Source organism: Cnephaeus nilssonii, assembly GCF_951640355.1.
Source record: "Cnephaeus nilssonii genome assembly, chromosome: X".
NCBI lineage: Eukaryota > Metazoa > Chordata > Mammalia > Chiroptera > Vespertilionidae > Cnephaeus > Cnephaeus nilssonii.
The window spans coordinates 18,147,491-18,163,500 of record NC_137071.1 but is presented as its reverse complement, the minus strand read 5'-3'; the positions used below and the strand labels follow the sequence as shown (position 1 = coordinate 18,163,500).

At 39.1% G+C, this 16,010-nt stretch overlaps 1 protein-coding gene across 6 annotated transcripts in view; it reads right to left on the bottom strand.

Annotated features, from left to right (window-relative positions):
* The window catches only part of GK (glycerol kinase), a 70,464-nt gene that overhangs the window by 18,442 nt on the left and 36,012 nt on the right, over nucleotides 1-16,010 (bottom strand). For 4 of the 6 annotated variants that reach the window (XM_079765144.1, XM_079765147.1, XM_079765146.1 and 1 more), the window contains 7 exons: nucleotides 14,504-14,613; nucleotides 13,942-14,008; nucleotides 12,598-12,615; nucleotides 10,292-10,327; nucleotides 9,846-9,913; nucleotides 974-1,016; nucleotides 426-506 (listed from right to left, as the gene is read on the bottom strand). In XM_079765144.1, the coding sequence (XP_079621270.1) occupies nucleotides 426-506; nucleotides 974-1,016; nucleotides 9,846-9,913; nucleotides 10,292-10,327; nucleotides 12,598-12,615; nucleotides 13,942-14,008; nucleotides 14,504-14,613 (423 nt within the window). The remainder of the gene's footprint in view (nucleotides 1-425; nucleotides 507-973; nucleotides 1,017-9,845; nucleotides 9,914-10,291; nucleotides 10,328-12,597; nucleotides 12,616-13,941; nucleotides 14,009-14,503; nucleotides 14,614-16,010) is intronic. The other 2 variants (XM_079765145.1, XM_079765148.1) reach the window with 1 other exon arrangement.

Below are 16,010 nucleotides of genomic sequence, written 5' to 3'. Positions count from 1 at the left end.
AAAGCTGCTCTGCCTTTTGTGCCCAGTATTTCTCTTTGGAACACTGGGGCACTGTAGTCATAAAAAAAGAATTTTCGCCCAGCCAGCATAGCTCGTGGTTGAGCATCGACCTATGAACCAGGAGGTCCTGGTTCGATTCCTAGCCAGGGCACATGCCCAGGTTGTGGGCTCAATCCCCAGTGTGGGGTGTGCAGGAAGCAGCCAATCAATGATTCTTTCTCTCTCTCTCCGCCTCTTCATTCCTGTTTGAATTCAATAAAAATATATTTTAAAAAAAAACCGTTCCTTCCACTCAACCAAATGTCAAGAAAACAGTTTTTCAGTCCTATATATTAAGAATTATCAGAAAAGGTGTTAGAAAACACTGTAATTTTCTTAGTTTTGATTGTGTGTCATGTTACCCATATTGATTGAAAAATACTTACTTCCAGTGCATAATATACGGGTTTATCTCTACCGAGTTTGTAAGCCACTGTGGTCAGAAGGCCATGTTCAGAAAATACACACTATAGGAAAGACAAAAAGACTTCAGTAGTCAGGAAAATGAAAAGATAGCTTATTTTTTAAAGCTAAAATAAAGGTACAAAGTTATTCAATAAATATAACAATTTAAAAATAAATCAATCTTAGTAAAAATTACCAGTATTAGGAGCAATACACTTAAACAGTACAAAAAGTTTATCCCTTGTTCCAAATTAGGTTTGCATTAAGAATCTAACAAGGTCCCAATGTACATATCCCCCCAACACAATAAAAAACATATAAAATTCAAAGAACTTAGAATGGTTCTTATTCAAACCATTCAAATTTAGTGATATTCATCATTGAGTTCTTAATTGAACCCTGATAAAGATTGAGTAAGAGCTGCAGCTTAAAAGTAACTTAATGGCAAATTATGCTCAAGCATTTATTCATATGAAGTTAAAGAAGACCTTCACCAATCTTTTAATTGAAAAAAAAAAAAACAACCCACCTTACGGCCTGTATTGCATAGTAAGAAGCAGCCTGTTCCATACCTATAATTGGGGGAAGAATAATCAAATAATCAGTATGACAATTTTATTAAAAGTAAGCAGTGAAACACCAATAATACAAATTACTCAAACTGACACATAGTACAATAAAAGTCATTATATTAAAGTTTTAGGCCCAGCTGGCATGGCTCAGTGGTTGAGCATTGACCTATGAATCAGGAGGTCACGGTTTGATTCCAGGTCAGGGCACATGCCCGGGTGGTGGGCTCGATCTCCATTGTGGGGCGTGCAGGAGAGAGCTGATCAATGATTCTTTCTCATCATTGATGTTTCTATCTCTCTCTCTCTCTCCCTCTCCCTTCGTCTCTGAAATCAATAAAAATACATTAAAACATAAAGTTTTAGAAGAGTTCCAATAACTATCAAGCATCACATACTCCTTTTGGAAACATGTTTTAAAGATCAGTCTAGAAGAAAATGTGCCTAGTGTAATCTTAATGGAAAAAGGCAGGGATGACATCCGGTACTTAGTCAGTCATAGCCCAGGGCTGTTTATAAATTATCACTGAATTACAACTAATTCTACCTTCAGTCACAGCGACATTGCTACTCATCCATGTGGAGTGAAGCATTGTGACTAATGGCCATTCATCAATGGGGCAGGCCAGCTTAGTTCCATCATTAGAACAGTCACAAACAGAAACACCACTCTCTTCTGGCACAAAGAGAAGTCCAAGTGCAGAGTATGAAAAAGTGTAGCTGGACTGTGGAGACAGGAGTGGCATACAGGGAAAGGCTACTCAGGCCTAGCTTTCCCGTTCCCTCCTCAAGAGTGCGCATTCTAACAGCCACCTGGAGAGTCAGGTTCAAGATGCAACAGGGCTGCCACGGAAGAACTGAATTTATTCTGTGGCAGCTTTATCAGCATAAGCTTTGGATTCTGCAACAAGTCTGGCATGTGGACGTGAGTAGTTTTGACTTGGGCCAGGCAGATAAGCAGCATAAACTGATACCAGTAAGGGGCACAGGGCAACAGTTTTCAACTGAGTTGGCTGTGATTGTCACCTTTGGCTTTCCACAAGCTGTCCTGCTTGGGCTCAGGATTCCCGCCCCATGGGCCCGGCTGCTCTGCTCTGACACAGAGGAATCTCAGCAGTAGCTTATCCAGTCAGCACTATGTCAACAGACCCCACCTGCTGGTTCTGTCTTGTGGAGCAAACAGAAACCAAGGGCAATTTTGTCCCCATCAACATTTTTCCAGGTACCATTGTTCTGAATAAGAATTGGCCCAAACTGGCCGGCACGGCTCAGTGGTTGATCATCAATTTATGAACCAGGAGGTCATGGTTTGATTCCTGGTTGGAGCACATGCCTGGATTGTGGGCTCTATACCCAGTAGGGGGCATGCAGAAGGTAGCCGATCCGTGATTCTCTTTTATCATTGACTAGTGGTCTGGTGCACAAATTCATGTGATTGGTGCCAGCAAGAGCTTTTTTAAGTATTGCGCATGCACGAGTCAACTTAGCCTTTTATATATATAGAATAAGTTTGCTTAATTAGACCTGCTTTCTGATTTAGGTAAACCTTTTCCAGCCTAGTGAAGCACCACAACTTCTCTTTCAGGTAACTGTCAGCAACACAGCAGTAAATATCAACATGAAGCAGATTATTATTGTAGATCATGCAGGGAGAACAAAGGGTAAAATATTTAACTGCAGCAGTGTGTGACTATATTCTGTGCAGTGAGAAAACCTGAAGTCATTTTCAAGGTCCATTATTTCTTACTTCTTTTAGTTGGTTCAAGTTTCTAAGCTTTCTAAATCTCCGTTTTCTGGCTAATGAAAATAGGATTCCACCGAATCTCCCATCTATCTACTCCAGGACTTCTGTGAAGATCAAATGAGATGAGGCATGGGAAAATGCTTCACAGACATTTGGTTAAAGTGTAAATGTTTGCACCTGGCTATAAAGCAAGTCGTGTTCCTGGGATGAAGAAACTGCAAGGAGGCTAGTCAGTCCCTAGGGCAGTGATGGGCAACCTTTTGAGCTTGGTGTGTCAAACTTTGCCAAAAAACTGAGCATAACTCAGGTAGTGTGTCACTTTGAGGAAAAAACATTATTTCGCAAATGTTTCATCCTCGGCATGGTGAAGCGGCCACGTGTCATCAGAAATGGCTACGTGTGTCAGTGCTGACACACTGTCATAGGTTCGCCATCACTGCCCTAGGGAGAGGAAGACGGGTGTTGCTACATGACATCATTACCTGGATGGACACTTAACATATTAGCCAGATAGATAGATAGATAGATAGATAGATAGATAGATAGATAGATAGACAGATAGATAGATAGATAGATGTTTCTGTCTCTCTCTCTCTCTCTCTCTCTCAACCTTACTCTCTGAAGAAAAAATATATATACTAGCGGCCCAGCGCACGAAATTGTGCACAGGTAGGGTCCCTAGGCCTAGCCTGCGATCAGGGCCATCCTCTGCCCACTCGCCAGTCCCCAGTCCCACACCACCGCCATCCACCCCGGTTCACCCGTGGTTCCCTGTTGGCCATCCAGCGATTGGAGCCTGCAGGCTAGGGGGAGGGACCAAGAGGTGGTTACTGCACCTCATAATGACTGGTCGATCAGTCGTTCTGGTCGTTAAGCCGTTATGGTTGCTGGCCTTTTATTATATAGGATACACACATACACACACACACATATGTATAATAGTATATATAAATTAGTCCAAGACATTCTATCTATTCTCACCCAAATACAGGGTGCCCCCAAAAATGTATATGCACATTGAATAATTATTATTTTTTGTTATTGGTTAATTAATTATTTTTTTAATTTTTCAATATATTTTCATTGATTTCAGAGAGGAAGGGAGAGGGAGAGAACAAAACAAAACATCAATGATGAGAGAAAATCACTGATTGGCTGCCTCCTGCATGCCCCACAATGGGGATTGAGCCCGCAACCTGGGCATGTGACCTTGACCAGAATCGAACCCAAGACCCTTCAGTCCACAGGCTGACACTCTATCCACTAAGTGAAACCAGCTAGGGCCACACTGAATAATTATTAATCCCAATGGGTTAAATCTGAAAAGAAAGAAACATCAATTGAGCTATCAGTTGTTAAGTGAGTATACATTTTTTGGGGATACCCAATATATTCTCAGCCTGCTTGATGCACAGCTGACACTTTCAAGGAGCATGGGATTAATGATTATCTACGTTTTTAAAGTCACGAGTCAAATAACATTAAGTACAGTAGTAATACAAGTTCAAACACCTAAATCTCTTATACCTTTTATCTCCCACAACACTGAAAAGGCTATATATCCGAAGTTCTACATTTTAATAAATATTCATAAAAATGGAAGTTTATGATTTTTCACACTTTGAAAGGAGGAATCTACATCAATTTAGCACTCACATAAACATTGTTCATATGAACGCTGGTGTGCAAGTCTCAAAAGTACAAAATTGATGTGAAGGCTCGAAGCACTTAGTAAAAGTGAATCCTTAAGTTAGTACACTTACTAAGTAATTAATGAGCATTAGCAATGTATGAAGAGACTCCCTTGCTACATTGAGACTACAGCTTTCAAAGCAGTACACGGGCAATTATTTTCCTCTTAAAATGTTATTATTCTTTCTTCCCAGTCATCCAACAGATATGGTGCTTTCAGCATGTATCTGGTCTATCTAAGCCTTCCTCAAGATTGTCCTGTGTTCAAACATCACAAAAAGATGCCTGCCCTTCCTAACTTCTGTGAAGGTAAAGGTTTCTTGCTATCCTTCATGGGGAAGTGTGCCAAAGATGGTGCACAGTGGGACGGGGAGTGACCCTGGCCAAAGCTGTGAAGGAGGTAAAAGGTCTCATTTATTACCCTTAGTGCCTCTGGGGAGAAGGGACATCTATCTTAAGTTCTTTTTCTTAAAGCAAAATTCATGGTCAAATAATCCATGTTCATTCTAAAAAAAACAACACACACACAAAACCTTAAAAATACAAATAAAGAGCCCTAACTGGTTTGGCTCAGTGGATAGAGCGTCGGCCTGCGAACTCAAGGGTCCCAGGTTCGATTCCGGTCAAGGGCATGTACCTTGGTTGCGGGCACATCCCCGGTAGGGGGTGTGCAGGAGGCAGCTGATTGATGTTTCTCTCTCATCGATGTTTCTAACTCTCTATTCCTCTGCCTTCCTCTCTGTAAAAAATCAATAAAATATTTTAAAAAAAGAAAGACAGTACACTACTGAGAAATATCTTTAAAAAAACAACAACAAATAAATAAAAATTAGAATCACCCATAATCTGGTCCTCCACCCAGAAACAGAGATGGGCTTTCCACTGAATTCTGAGCTGACTGTCACTGCTTCTCTGCTGAGTTTCAGAGAGATTAACTAAATTCTCAGTCCCAATCTCTCCAACCTCTTAGGAGTTTGTTCTGCTCATCCATCACTTTTTTCCCGTTTATTTTACAACCTCCTATTGTCTGCTCAGACTCCAAAGAAACATCCTCTGGTCTTGCAGTGACTAAAAATACAAACTAGGCCCCACCATTGTGACTCAGTGGTGGAGTGTGGACCTATGAACCAGGAGGTCACTGTTCGATTCCCGGTCAGAACACATGCCGGGGTTTTGGCCTTTATCCCCAGTAGGAGGCATGTAGAAGGCAGCCGATAGATGATTCTCTCTCATCACTGATGTTTCTAGCTCTCTCCCTCTCCCTTCCTCTCTGAAATCAATAAAAACTTATTTTTAAAAAATAAAACCACAAAATTCTTCAAACTTGGTATGATCTTATTAACCTAACAAACTACCTACTTCATTCACCATTCCTGATGGTTGGACTTTTGCGAAGCACATTCTGTCTTGTCTCTATTTTTTTACCTGCCCACAACACATATTTGACCATTTGCAACCTGGCTTCCATCTTGAGCACTCTACTAAAGCTTCATTCTTAGAGGTCCCACTGAAGACCTAATTTCTATGTACAATGGTCTGTTCTCATTCTCAACCTCCATGATCTTTTCCTAGTTTTTTTACACTACTGACCAAGCCTCCCTCTTAAATATCTCTACTCTGGATTTCCACATAAATGAATAACTACATTGTATTTTTTTTCTAAATACTCTCTCTTTATCTTACTTCTAAATATCTCCACTACCTGTATATTCTTTTCTTTGTAGTATCATCTCTTCCCATTTTTTCAAAAAAAATCACTTCTAAACCAGGAAAATGCAAAATCTCTACTTCTGTACTAAACTCATTCTACATTTCCATACTCAACTCATTCCACATTTCCAAATATGTGCAACTCATTCCACATTTCCAATATATAGCCTACCAGTATCACAAACATTTCACAAACAGAAATTCTTCTACTTGGACCCATTCCTTACTTTGGCTAAGCTTAACTACTGGGCGTAGGTAACTAAATTCCATACTTACTTCCCGTATTTTGTCCCTCTGGGATGCCATGCACAGCCACCTTCCACTCTCCTCTCTGTCCCCAGCATTCTTAGTCCTTGCCCTTCTAATGAGTATACTGTAGTGGTCTTCTCCATGGCCTCTTTGCCTCTAGTGTCTCCTCACTTTGACCTAGGACTGCCATAGTATTAAACAAACAGCTCTAGTCATCTCTGAATACCTTCAGTCATCACAAACCTTCAAAAAGTCCCATTGCTGCCTGACCAGCATGGCTCAGTGGTTGAGCATTGACCTATGAACCAGGAGGTCAGGGTTTGATTCCCGGTCAGGGCACATGCCTGGGTTGCGGGCTTGATCCCATGTGGGGCGTGCAGGAGACAGACCATAAATAATTCTCTCTCATCATTGATGTTTCTATCTCTCTCTGCCTTTCCCTTACTCTTTGAAGTCAATAAAAATATTTTTTTAAAAAGAAATGCCCCATTGCCTATCAAGAAAAAATGTCCTCGCCGAAACCGGTTTGGCTCAGTGGATAGAGCGTCGGTCTGCGGACTGGAAGGTCCCAGGTTCGATTCTGGTCAAGGGCATGTACCTTGGTTGCGGGCACGTCCCCCGGTGGGGAGTGTGCAGGAGGCAGCTGGTCGATGTCTCTCTCTCATCGATGTTTCTAGCTCTCTATCCCTCTCCCTTCCTCTCTGTGAAAAATCAATAAAAAATATTTTTAAAAAAAGAAGAAAAAAAAGAAAAATGTCCTCAGGCTCTTTCCACCATCTTGGAGCCAGTGGAGGCTGCTGGGAACAGGACTTCTATAAGGACAAATATGTGTGAAAGATTGTGGCCCAAGGCCATTTATTTTTCTGGCCATAAGCGGAGTCTCCAGAACCAGAGGGAGCACACAGATCTTCTTAAAATTGAAGGTGTTTATACTTGAGATGAAACTAAATTCTATCTAGGCAAGAGATGTGCTTATGTGTACTAAGCAAAGAACAACAGAGCGACTACTGGTGGCAAAGTGAACAAAATCAGAGTCATCAGGGGAAAGGTAATTTGTGCTCATGGAAACAGAGGCATGGTTCAGGCCAAATTCTGAAGCAACCTTCCTGCTAAGGCCACTGGACACAGAATCCGTGTGATGCTGTACCCCTCAAGGATTTAAACTTACTGAAAAGTAAATAATTAAAATGGATGTGTTCTCTTGTTTAAAAAAAAGGAAGAAAAAACAAAAAACTCCTCAGCCTGGAATTTAGGGCTTCCCAACCTGATCATAGCCTTATTTTCCACCACTTCCCAACCTGAATGGTCTCTATAGTCTCTAAACAAAGTCTTCCATTTCCCCATTTTGCATTTTGTTCAGTGTTCCATGCACCTGCCAATATCACCCATTCCTCAAAACATCTTATTGATAGATCCAGAGATGTAGAAGATGGAACAGACTGGTATCTTAGAGGGAAAGGAGGGGGCGGGAGGTTGGGGGAGGGGGGGGAGAGATAAACCAAAGAACTTGTATGCTTATATGCATAACCCATGGACACAGATAATAGAGTGGTGAAGGCCTGCGGTGGGCTAGCAAGGGTCAATGGGGGAAAATGGGGACATGTGTAATACTGTCAACAATAAAGATTTTTAAAAAGATAGATGGCCCCATCAAGAACAAAAAAATAAAAACATCTTATTGATAACAATCTTTTGTGAGTTTTCTCTCCTCCCTTTGGAACGGAACAGCCGTACTTCCAAGTTTCTTACGCACTGAAGTTCTCATTTACAATATGATTAACTGTATATTTGCATTCTTCCTCTCCAGGAAGAGAAATATTTATTGGGTACTATGTTAAGTACTTGACAACGGGAGATAGCATCTGATTTACTAGCATTAGTGTGCCTGTCACAGAGGAAAGAAGGGGTGGGGGGGAGGAGAAGAGCCCAGGTTTCTATCATTTTTCTTGACTCCTGATTCAGCTGCCTGAAACCCAGAATTCAAAGAATATGTTTCCAGACCCATGCTGATCAAGCTCTCTTGTTCATGGCAACCTCAGGATATCATGCATGACCTGCAAAGAATTTTCATTATCTCCCCCCCAATCACCACAAAAGAATTCTCACACTCTCGCATGAGGACTGCTGACCCGATAGACAATAAGAACATTTCATCGAAAATGTTCAACATTCCATTAGTCACAAAAGACGAACTTAATCACTGAAGTTAAACACTGCCGGGAGATTTAGGAAATTCTCAAGAAAAGAACAATTAAGTATAGATAGTCTCTGGCCAGACCTATGGAAATCTTTATGACACCAGGGACAATAAAGTAGAGGGTTAAGAGCCTGGCAAAGTCAAATCAGATGGATCTGGGTGCAATGGTCGCTTCTGTCACTTATTAGCTTAACCTCTCAGAACATCTGTTTCCTCATCCTACAGTGGGAGTAATCTTATTACTCTTAGATATGAGGCTTGTTGGACTCTATGTGTGTGAGTAGCAAGGAGTTGAGATTAGGAGAAAAATGCACCAGATCTCTACTTCTATCATTCCTTCTGCCTCTTGTCAAAGGGGAAGCTCCAGATAATGGAGAGAACGCAGTGCCAGGAGAATAGCATTGAAAGTTCCACAGAAATATGACTTTCTGGTTATAGTGAGAAAGTCGAGGGCAGGAACAATGTTGAAAATTGTAGTTTAAAACATGGCTCTTCCTCGCCTCTGCTCAGACGTCCCTGCCAACCTCTCCAAAAGAGGCATGAATACTGTAAACCAAAATTTAGTTTCTGGATTGGAAAAGGTATTGGAATTTATAAATTAAGGTCTTCACAAGCCTCGCCAGTGTGTTTATATAAGGCATAGTATATTTTCTTTGAAGGAGATAAAGAAAAACAAATGGCCCTCAGTGGATAGAGTGTCAACCTGCGGGAAGGGTCCTGGATTCAATTCTGGCTAAGGGCAAGTACCTCAGTTACAACCAATCAATGTGTTTCTCTCACATCGATATTTCTCTGTCTTTCCCTCTCCCTCCCACTCTCTCTGAAAATCGGTGGAAAAATATCTTCGGGTGATGATTAAAAAAAAAAAAAAAGAAAATCAATTTACATATTCCTATTGGAACTCTTAAGCTATTTTTTTAAATATATTTTATTGATTTTTTACAGAGAGGAAGGGAGAGTTAGAAACATCGATGAGAGAGAAACATCAATGAGAAAGAACCATCGATCAGCTGCCTCCTGCACACCCCCTACTGAAGATGTGCCCACAACCAAGGTACGTGCCCTTGACCGGAATTGAATCTGGGACCTTTCAGTCCGAAGGCTGACGCTCTATCCACTGAGCCAAACCAGTTAGGGCGGAACTCTTAAGCTATTGATGAACATCAGAAGCTTTTCCTCATTCAAAGCACCAAAGGGAAAAACAAAACACCATTGGTTCTCAGGTCTGTTTCTTACTCACGTATTTTTGGCTTGTCCATCTCGGAAACACATTTGTCCCACCAATGCAGCAGACTGGTCCCCCAAACACTGAAAGTGTAAATGACAATAAAGGACACTAAGACAATATCATTAATTTCCATTTTAGAAGAGCCATAGAATTTATCTTTCCTTTTTTATTTATCAAGGAATGAACCTATTTATGCTTTTTTGCATGGCCTCCAGTTGGCCATTTTCTCATGCGTTAATACCCCTGTGAGACAATAGGTATGGGAAGGGACCGGAAGAATTAATTTATTCAAAAGATTCTCGACCTACACGAGAACAAGAATTAGCTGATTTTGCTGCTCTTAATTCGTTCCCACCGTTTAGGAAGGGGCTGATAGATTAAGATATAACAGGAAAGCCTTAACAAGGAAGGGGTAAGGGTGGGGAGGCAGCAGGGAGATATTAGGCGGTGAAACTTACCCCAGATATTGGCACACCTTCCAAGGCCCCAGCTTTCTATTAAAAATTTAAAAACGGATTATGAGTAATCACAAACTGTTGGCTCTACTAACATAACTGCAATGGGAATGAACATGAACAGTGACATGCCAGAGCATGTGGGGCAGACAAGACAAAGCAAGTGTTTCAACTACATGAGTGGTTCAGAGATAGACATGAGACATATTCCTAAAATGACAAGAAGAGACATAGCATTGGAGAATGAACATGAAGCATTGGACTGGGACTCAGGAGACGTGGGCTCTACTCCTGGCTAGTAAGTATTAAGCCATTGAGCAGGCAGCTGAAACTTCTCTGTGCCTCGATTTATTTATCTACAAAATGGGGCCTGGGCTACATGAACGCTGAAATCCATTAGCTCTTTGCTATTATCGCCATTACTAAGAAAAGACTAATGCATTCTTTTAAATGAACATATAAATAGCTATGAAACCAGCACGGAACTTATTTATTTTGGAAGGCTGCATTTTACCAACTATTCTTCCTACTCAAACAGCTCTTAAAATAAGTAACACAACAGTGTTCAGGTATTGGGTACTACTTGTTCATAGCCAACATCATTCCTTAAGTTTAGATAAGCAAGAGATAATTTATATCTTGAGCAGTGGTTTTTATTTTGATCAAGCATAGCCAGCATTCCAGGAATAAAAACAAGATTTAAATGGCTGACGCACTAACACAAAGCAATCTGTACTAGTATTAAGGAATTAAGGGAAAGGAATGTGTTCCCTGAGGTAGGTGTGATGTACTAGGAAGTGTACCAAACAAAAGCTTGGACTCACCCCTCAGTCTGCCACTTGTGGGCCAGTTTCCTGGCCTCTGGGGAGCCTTGGGCCCCCTATCTATTAGAGTGAGGGTACGAACAGAAGCCACCTCATATGGCTCTGATGATAAGGAAATAATAGCATAATACGTGGAAACCCTCTACAACAAGGATGTCAATCTCGCAGCCTACAGGCCACATGCGGCCCACAACGAATATTTTTGCGGCCCAGCCAATATAATGGTATGTAAGAAATGTTTTAATAAAAATTTCATAACTTAATTTTTACAATATCCTGTTATGCATAATTATTAATAACGAACTACAATGTTCGCTAATGACTGATGACTATAATCGTGTTGCATTCATTTCCCTTATACACAGGCGCATCATTTCTCTCCACTAACACCAGCAGCGAATATTTTAGCAGCCGATTGCCACATCATTAGTCTTGTATTGACTTGTTTGGTGTGCACAACAGGAAATATTTTGCTTTCAGAGAACAAGAGAAATAGGTTTATTTGCATCACACTTATTAATTTGTGCAGTTATTCAATGTCTGGTAAGTTAATGTTCAAGAAAAAATATTAATTTTCATTAAAATGTTCTATTATTTTATGTTAACGATTAGTCATTTATTTCAGCCCTTTGTATTCAGCATGTCTCTATTTAAATAAACCTACGTTTCTATGAAAATGGAAGTTGTTGGTTTTTTTTGTGTGGCCCACATAAACTTAAACCTTCTTTATTTAGCCTTTGAGTTTGACATGCTTGCTTTACAGAATAGAAAACATCCTCAGATAGTGGATATTCTAGTTCTCCCCTGCGTTCCTATTAATTCAAGACCTGCTATTTTTATTTACTGAAGCTGGATATTAAGTGAAGGGTAAATTTCATAAAAGGCTAAAAGTGAACCAGTAGGAAACCTAGAGGCAGTATATCTTAATATATTTAAATTGTAAAAGAAGCTTTTGCTTATACTATTGCTTATATTATTATCAAACTACCAGCAGGATCTACTATGTGAGGTCAGGCAGAGAAAGAGTTCCTTTTTCTTCGCAAGGAGGGGTTTCTGGAAGATTCCTGGGAACATCCTCTGGTGAAGCATGCAGAAAAAGCGACAGTGCATTTCCAACTAACTGGTCTGAAAGGTCGGACAAGGTAGATGTTTAGGACATTTAAAAGCCACATCTAATTTACCTATTATGCTAAAGCCAAAGCACATCACAACTGTACTTTGTAACGGGGGCCATCAGAATTTCTTATGCCAGGAAACTACCCATGTCTTTTATTTTGAAACATTACTCTCAGTCTTATGGAAAACTTAAACAAGATTGAAATTTTTAAAAAACCTAAAGCTTGACTAGAGCTTATAATAATTTGAAGAGTCATGAGTCTAGATAACTGTTTATCAAATGGACTTCCGCTTGTTTAAAACTAAATGGAAGTGCACTGTATCTTTTCCGAATGAATGGGTAGAATAATTGGTGGGAAACCTACTCACCAGGCTATGAGAGATTTTCTATAGTCAGCAAGGGGGAAAAAGGGGGACAGAAGCATAATATTTTAAATGCAAGAGAAAACTAGGCCAGTTAAACGTTTGTTTTTTTTCCAACCATCATCTGAAATGGTTTCTCAAGAGTAATTTTTTTCCCCACTGACTCAAGTCACTTTGTAGACAGCTATAAAAGCATCAAAACATTTTTACTATAGATAAGCAGTGACTAACCCTTAAAAAAATGCATGTTGGCCCGACCTGCATGGCTCAGTGGTTGAGCATCGACCTATGAATCAGGAGGTCACCAGTTCAATTTCTGGTCAGGGCATATGCCCGGGTTGCGGCTCGATCCCCAGTGTGGGGGCATGCAGGAAGCAGCCGATCAATGATTCTCTCATCATTGATGTTTCTATTGCTCTCTCCCTCTCTGAAATCAATAAAAATATATTTTAAAAAACTGCATATTGCTATAAAAGGCTTTATTATGAATGAAACACTTAAGAATTCTTGCTCAAGCTTTATCCAGAGCACTTAGTATTCAACTTAATTATTATTGAAACTAAAAAAAAGAGTTTCTAATATTTGCCATGTCTATTTTTTGCAATTTTTCTTAGATGTATTCTTAATTTTTAGCATAAATTCCAGATTTTTGTGTCCAAACATCAGTTTGAATCCTCCTAGAGCTTTTCATCCTTGATGTGTAATCAGAGATACTCAATGATGCTAAGCAAATTTTTTTTGCTGAAACTACTTTTTCTCTGAGTTTCAATGAAAGCAACAACAAAAATGTCCATTATGGAACAGTTTAATTAGCCATCACATATCAGAAACAGATCTTTGCTTTCAGTTTCTTTGATGAAGTTTTGCTCAGGCTGACAAAGAATGTAATCTAAAACAAGTTTGGCCATTAAAAGAGATTTTATATCAACTATATTTAAATAAAAAATTAAATTAAAAAGAAGACATTCAAGAGAAAAAAAGAACACCACTAAAATGTGAAGAGACCTTCCTATAAATTAAAAGCAGATACCACAGCTACTAAACAGTTATTTGGATTAAAAGAATAAAATAGATCAAATATTCCCATGCCACCCTCTGTAGTTAGACTATCCCAGTAAATACTTCAAAAGTATAATACTCAAAGAAAAGCCAATTCAAGTTTATAAAATATAAAATGAATTGGTAAGGAATCGATGATTTTTAAGTTATAAAACCATTTAAATACTAAAATTTTAAGTTACATACGACCAATGTTCAGAGAGAAGTCACAACCCTCAAACTATCAAATGTTACACAATTGACTTTTAAATTCTGAATAGTAAAGTTTTGAAAATGGAAATTTATATTTACCATTAAGCCATAGATTTCAGAAGAACTCCGGACATTTGGAAGAATTTTCATTGGAATTTCAAAAAATCTGAAAGAATAAAAACAACAACAATAAGATAAGGTTGGGTATTTAACACTGTTTTAAATAAATATCAGGAAACATTTATATGCACTTAAAGGTAAAAATGTAAGTAACAATTAGTAAATGGATGTATTTGATTATAAAATTAAATAGTAACAAATAAACCAGCAGAACATAGTTGCATGACTAGATATTGAACATTCTAATTTCATCCAAGCCAATAAATAAAAAATAAAAAGCACACAGAAACCAAAGTACTGTTATAAAAGAACCTGATCTTCCTTGGAGAATAATCAAGGCAATTATTTAATTTGGCATGTTTATTGCACATCCAACAATAGTCTCTCTTAAAAGACTACACAACAAGTCTATGTTGCATGTTGTACTAGAAATACCAACATTGAAAGTTTAGTGCTCCATTGATGTCGGAAAATAATAAGATTTAGTTTATAAATAGGTAACATATTTGGAAAACTGTTCTTAGGGGAAAACACAACTCACTCGCAGAGCTCTTTATCCCATTCCAAAGAATGAATGTTGAAAAGCATCGTCCTACTTGCATTTGTTACATCTGTACAGTGGACGCCTCCATTGGTTCCTCCTGTCAGACACTAGACAGAATAAAAAGGACATGTTAAATCTGTACTTATCTGCAATTTAATTTACATTTTGTTAAGGGCCATAATCAGCAGCAGAGCATATAAAGCAGAATGACACATTTTAATTACTTAATTTTCTAGTTTTCAGCAATGTCCAATAGAAATATAATGTGAGCTACATTTGTAATTTAAATTATTCTAGTAGCTACACTTAAAAAGCATAAGAAGCAGGTGAAATTAATTTTCATACTACATATTTTATTTAACCCAATATATCCAAATATCCTTTCAACATAAAAAAATTATTACTGAGACATTGTACCCTTTTATTTTTTTTTATTTTACTAGAGGCCCGATGCACAAAATTTGTGCAAGGGTAGGCCTTTCTTCCCCCAGCTGCTGGCACCAACTTTCCTCCGGCACCCAGGACCTGGGCTTCCCTCCGGCCACCAGCAGGCACGTGGGGCCCGGGCTTCCCTCGCAGCCCCAGCTTCGTCTGGAAGGTCATCTGGTCTAATTAGCATATTACGCTTTTATTATTATAGATTTTTTATTTTTTAAAATATATTTTTATTGATTTCATCATAGAGGAAGAGAAAGGGAGAGAAACATCAATAATGAGAGAGAATCACTGATTGGCTGCCTCCTTACAGAATCAAGCTCAAAACCCAGGCATGTGCCCAGACCGGGAATTGAAACGGAACCTCCTGGTTAATAGGTAGATGCTCAACCACTGAGCCACACCATCTGGGCACATTTTACCCTTTTTTTTGATATTAACTCTTTGAAATCCAATGTGTATTTTACACTCACAGCACATCTCAATTCAGACTAGCCACATTTCAGGGCAAGTGGCTACCATATTAGCACAGTACTAGTTAACTGATAAAAAAAAATCAGTTTTGTCTTCATCCTTTTATCTTTGGAAAATGCAGTGTCTTATTAATTCTGGCAAAGTGAAATACATTGAAATGTCTGCCTCTTCAGGATCTGACTAAACCCTGTGCTGCTGCTATTCTTTTTGGTTTGTTTTGGAACAATTCTCATTGGGCTGTGCTTGCGCTGATACAAGCACATTATCTTGAAAGTTTTAAACTCTAATGTTAATACCCTTGGCCCAGAATGGAAAGCACTGATGCTTTATTATTATTTTTTTAATTCTTAAAAATGATTTTAAATGTTTATTATTATTATTAATGCTGCTTTCTTTTATGTGGAAGCAATGAGGTAAGAAAGGAATAATAGGCTCTAGCCAGTTTGGCTGGCTCAGTGGTTAGTGTCAGTCCTCGGACGGAAGGGCCTCTGGTTTGATTGAGGTTGCAGGCTTGATCTCTGGCCATGGTGGGGGCACATTCGGGAAGCAATCAATTGATGTGTCTCTCCCCCTGCTTTCCACTCTAACTAAAAAG